Source organism: Euleptes europaea, chromosome 3 (genome assembly GCF_029931775.1).
Source record: "Euleptes europaea isolate rEulEur1 chromosome 3, rEulEur1.hap1, whole genome shotgun sequence".
NCBI lineage: Eukaryota > Metazoa > Chordata > Lepidosauria > Squamata > Sphaerodactylidae > Euleptes > Euleptes europaea.
In genome coordinates this window covers 121,962,199-121,967,406 of record NC_079314.1, presented here as the reverse complement: position 1 = coordinate 121,967,406, position 5,208 = coordinate 121,962,199, and the positions used below count along the sequence as shown (strand labels likewise).

The 5,208-nt window shown below is 50.8% G+C and overlaps 1 protein-coding gene across 1 annotated transcript; it reads right to left on the bottom strand.

The window, feature by feature from the left end:
• Positions 1-1,055: 1,055 nt before the first annotated feature.
• SPMIP1 (sperm microtubule inner protein 1) lies at positions 1,056-4,082 on the bottom strand. The gene is made up of 2 exons (XM_056847491.1): positions 3,635-4,082; positions 1,056-1,176 (listed from the first exon to the last, which is right to left on the bottom strand). The coding sequence occupies exons 1-2, from the start codon at positions 4,080-4,082 to the stop codon at positions 1,067-1,069; spliced, it is 558 nt and encodes a 185-aa protein (XP_056703469.1). The 3' UTR covers positions 1,056-1,066.
• Positions 4,083-5,208: the final 1,126 nt, after the last annotated feature.

The following is a 5,208-nucleotide window of genomic DNA, read 5'->3' as shown; positions in this document are numbered from 1 at the left end:
AGAATCTGGATGCTCAAAGTTGTGTGGGGAAGTAGCTGCTTTCTAAAGCATCTTCCGCTTTGCTTTCATGCCTAGACATGAAATTTGCACAGGCAGAGACAGCTCAACAAATGAGGAAGCCCTTGGGTTGAGCGGCAGTTGCTTTGTGTGCGCAACTCGAATCTTCCTGAATTTTCACCATTTGGAGATAGTCCCTGGTAAAATATCGAGCCCTTTTCTTTCTATGCTTTCCAATGGATCCCTACAGGAAGGGACAGGGCACCCCAATCAATCATTCACGGGCACCCCTTTTCGTGTCTTCCCCCAACCACGCCCCCTGCCCTGACTCCTCCCAATCTGCATGCTTGCTAACGTCCAACCTCCCATGGCCAATATTTAGGGTTGCTAGGTTCCTCTTCGCCACCGGTGGGAGGCTTTTGGGGTGAAGCCTGAGGAGGGAGGGGCTTGGGGAGGGGAGGGACTTCAATGTCATAGAGTCCAATTGACAAAGCGGACATTTTCTCCAGGGGAACTGATCTCTGTTGGCTGGAGATCAGTTGTAATAGCGGGAGATCTCCAGCCACCACCTGGAAGTTGGCAACCCTAATTATTAGCATCCTGACTAGCCCAGGCAAGCCTGATCTTCCCAGATCTCAGAAATTAAACAGGTTCAGCCCTGATCAGTACTCGGACAGGAGACCACCAAGGAAGTCCAGGGTTGCTATGCAGAGGCAGGCAATGGCAAACCACTTCTGAACGTCTCTTGCCTTGAAAATCTTACAGGGTCACCCTAAGTTGGCTGCAACTTGATGGCATTTTATTATTGTTGCTATTATTTTGTTAAGCTGAAGGGGTATGAATGTTTCCGGTAGCCCCCTGGTCCAATAGCTGGACTCCCCTCCTCACCGAAACTTGAGGCTTTCCCAGGGACCCACTTCACCTAAATCCATCTCTCCCCCCCCCCCGGCTCCTCCCATTTCCAGGTACGTTCAACATCCCAATCCTCTGAGGGACAGGAAGAAAGAATTTCAGGAGGTAGGGTAGTAGGATCTTGTTTGCAGACACAGACACAAGAGGAACACCTTGCTCAGAGGGCCACGTCCCGTGGGTGCAACATGGAGAAGGCCCCATTCTTGCGGAAGAAACTGTCAATGCGGCACTTGGGCGTGGGGGCCACGTAAGTGCAGGCCATGTTCCCTGGAGAGACACAATAAGGTGTGGGGGGGGGGAGAAACAGGAATGGAGTGATAGAAAAGCGGGAGTCCAGTAGCACCTTAAAGACTAACAAAATTTCTGGCAGGGTACGAGCAGGAGAAGAGTTGGTTTTTATCTGCCAACTTTCTCTACCACTTAAGGGAGAATCAAACCGGCTTACAATCACCTTCCCTTCCCCTCCCCCCCAAAGGGCACCTTGCAAGGTAGGGGGGGCTGAGAGAGCTCTAAGAGAACTGTGACTGGCCCAAGGTCACCCAGCAGGCTTCATGCGGAGGAGTGGGGAAGGCAACCCGATTCTCCAGATTGGAGTCCGCTGCTCACGTGGAGGAGTGGGGAATCAAACCCGGTTCTCCAGATTAGCATCCACCGCTCCAAACCACTGCTCTTAACCACTACACCATGCTGGCTTTCGTGAGTCACAGCTCGCTTCTTCAGCTACAGCAATAATGAGTCCACCTGTCCTTAAGTAGAGAAGAGCATCAGACGCCCAATGGCAATAGCATGTAAATGTCAAAAGCAAGTAAATGGCATTAGTGGGTGTGATTGGATTAGGTGTGATAATCAGAGTGGTTGTAGGCGTGGACAAATCAGCATTGGTAATGAGACAGGAATCCCAGGTCTCTACTCAATCCAGGAGAATGCATAGTCTTGAGCTTCCATTGTTAGTTGTAATTCAGCAGTCTCTCGTCCTAATATCCCTTTGAAATCCCTTTTAGAAGAGAACTGCTAATCTTAATTCAACAACTGAATGTCCTGGAAGGTTAAAATGTTCCCCTGCTGGTATCTGAATGTTGTGGTTTCTGGTTGGCCACTGTGTGAACAGACTGCTGGACTTGATGGGCCTGGGTCTGATCCAGCAGGGCTTTCCTTATGATGTCAGACTTATGTCCATTCAATCTTTAACGTAGGGACTGCGTCCAATGTAGAGGGCGGAAGGGCATTGTTGGCATATGATGGCATAAATCACGTTAGAAGATGAACAGGAGTATCAACCTGAGACAGTATGGCTGCCGTTCCTGGGCCCAGTGATGGTGTCACTAGGATCTCTAAGAGAGCAGAGTTGGCACCTTGGTTTGTTGCACGCCTTGGTACCGAAGAGAATAGGTATGCATCATGACTGGTATCCATTTTGACTAGTAGCCATGGATAGCCCTCTCCTCCATGAACATGCCCACTCCCCTCTTAAAGCCTTCCAAGTTGGCAGTTATCACCACATCCTGAGGCAGGGAGTTCCACAATTAACTATGCGTTGTGTGAATAAATACATCCTTTTGGCTGTTTTGAATCTCTCACCCTTGAGCTTCAGCAGACGACCCTGCGTTCTAATATTATGAGGGAGAAAAGCTTCTCCGTCCCCTCTCTCCATACCATGCATAATTTTATAGACCTCTATCCTGTCTCCCCTCAACTGCCTTCTTTCCAAACTAAAAAGACCTCAGTGGGGCATATTGTATTGTCGAAGGCTTTCACGGTCAGAGTCCATTGGTTCTTGTAGGTTATCCGGGCTGTGTGACCGTGGTCTTGGTATTTTCTTTCCTGACGTTTCGCCAGCAGCTGTGGCAGGCATCGTCAGAGGAGTCACACTGAAGGACAGTGTCTCTCAGTGTCAAGGGTGTAGGAAGAGTAATATATAGTCAGAAAGGGGTTGGGTTTGAACTGAATCATTGTCCTGCAAAAAGTAACAAAGGTAATGTGCTAACCATTGTCCTGTAAGTATCCAGATAATGTGCTAATGAGGGTGTGGTATGTTAATATGGAACCATTGTATCCTGAAGTGATCTGTTAATGTGTGAAGTCCAAAGCTAATCTGCATGGCTATTGTTGACTGTAGTCTTTGTTAGTCTGGAGGTTTTCAGGACAGGAAGCCAAGCCTTATTCATTCTTAAACTCTCTTCTTTTCTGTTAAAGTTGTGCTGATGTTTATGAATTTCAATGGCTTCTCTGTGCAATCTGACAAAATAGTTGGTAGAATTGTCCTGTCTTTCAGTGCTGGCGAAACGTCAGGAAAGAAAATACCAAGACCACGGTTACACAGCCCGGATAACCTACAAGGGGCATATTGTGTCACACAGTTCACCCTCCCAAACATCCCCATGGCAGTGGATCTCTGTCTTATAGGGATCGCCTGTAATTCTGGGTCAGCCTCAGCCCCCATCTGGAAGTTGGCAAACCCAACAGGCTCCTGTTTTGGAGTGTCCATAAGAACATGAGAAAGGCCCTGCTGGATCAGACCCAGGCCCATCAAGTCCAGCAGCCTGTTCACACAGTGGCCAACCAGGTGCCTCTTGGAAGCCCCCAAACAAGATGACGGCATCAGCATTATCCTGTCTGTGTTCCAAAAAACCTAATACATAACCATCCGATCCTGGAGAGAATAGGGATGCATCATGACTAGCTTCCATTTTGACTAGTAGCCATGAACTCCTCCATGAACACTTACCCATCTGCCAGCCGTAGTTGAAGTTGGTGGTGATGGGAAAGGTGTATTTGTCCTCCGGCCGGAGGAGAGCTCGCGTCTGCAGGTAGCGATAGCGCCCCTCATCCTCGTGGGAGATGCCCTGGTACAACAGGGACCGCACTTCCCGAAGGGCCGGTTTCATCTCGGTCTCCAGCACCTTCGCGTCAATCCCCATCAGATCACGCTCCTTGCGGGGCTCCACGGGACGAGGCGGAGGGCTCTTGGGCTTCTCCAGAGGCGGGGCCTTCACTGAGGGGAGCTTGAGGGTCGCCTCCGCGGCCTTCTTGTGCCGCTCACGTTGGCGCCCCTGCTTGGCCTTGACCAGGGCCCCGTACTTCTGGTGCCAGCCGACGCGCAGCATGATCTCCTTGAGGTATTCCTCTTTCCAGAAGTTCTGTTGCAAGGTGTCCATGTTCAGTGGCCGGGCCATGCTTGGATGGAGAGAGATCTTGGGGCTACCCAACACACAAAGCTACAGCACTGAAAACGACCGTCCACTGGCCTTTCCTCTTCTCCAAGCAGCCTGCTCCTGCCAGTCCGCTGCCGTGGGAAACACGTCTTCTGGAAGCCCCAAGCCGCTTCTTCTGGAAAACCCACAAGGGAAGCCCTGCTGCTTTTCCCTCACCTGCCCAAGATGTGGTCTTCGAACTTACTGAGGTTCTCTGGGGGCCACCAGAGCTGATGCCAACTTGCCTCTTGTGAGCTCATAAGGTCTTGCATGGGGAGGACATGTGAGCTGGGGGCAACTGTGCAGATTGGCCTTCTTGTCCCACCCCCGAGTCATGAAGGGTGAGGGTAGGGTGGCCAACCTCCAGATGAAGGCTGGCATCCTCCTAGAATTCCGAGTGATCTCCAGAGATCAGCTCCCCTGGGGGAAATGGCTGCTTTGGAGGGTGGACCGAGCATGGCATTATACCCTGCCGAGGTCCCTCTCCTCTCCAAACTCCACCCCCATACCGCCAGGAATTTCCCAACCCGAAGTGGGCAACCCTAGGGGAGGGGACCAAGATACCAAACTAGATACCGTCTTGATTTCATCCATGGACCATACAGGTTTTCAATTAAGGGCATGGTGTATTTGCTTAATGGATTTACCTTGTATCTTCTGCAGTTTTCTTCTCTGTCACGTTGGGGAGGCGCCATGGTTCAGTGGTAGAGCCTCTGCTTGGCATGCAGAAGGTCCCAGGTTCAATCCCCAGCATCTCCAGTTAAAGGACTAGGCAAGTTGGTGATGGGAAAGACCCTTTTCTGCCTGAGACCCTGGAAAGCTGCTGCTGGTCTGAGTAGACAAGGGGTGGCGGGAGGAACCAGCACGGGTCCAGGCAGGTTCACACCACAGGGATCATTATCACTTAGGTACAGAAATGGCTCCCACAGAGATTCCCTCTGCCTCCACCCCATACCTCCAGGAGTTTCCCGGCCCAGAGTTGGCAACCCTAGGTGAGGGGAACAAGACGCGACACTAAATACCTTCTTGGATATCATCCATGTACCAAGCAGGTTTTCAATTAAGAGCACGGTATATTTGTTTGATGCATTTACGCCCTAGTCGTTCT

Coding starts and splice junctions, on each gene's coding strand:
- SPMIP1 (XM_056847491.1), bottom strand. CDS start 4,082: ATGGCCCGGCCACTGAACATGGACACCTTGCAACAGAACTTCTGGAAA. Junction 1,177..3,634: donor CAACTACGGCTGGCAGATGG/GTAAGTGTTCAT, acceptor GTGTCTCTCCAG/GGAACATGGCCTGCACTTAC.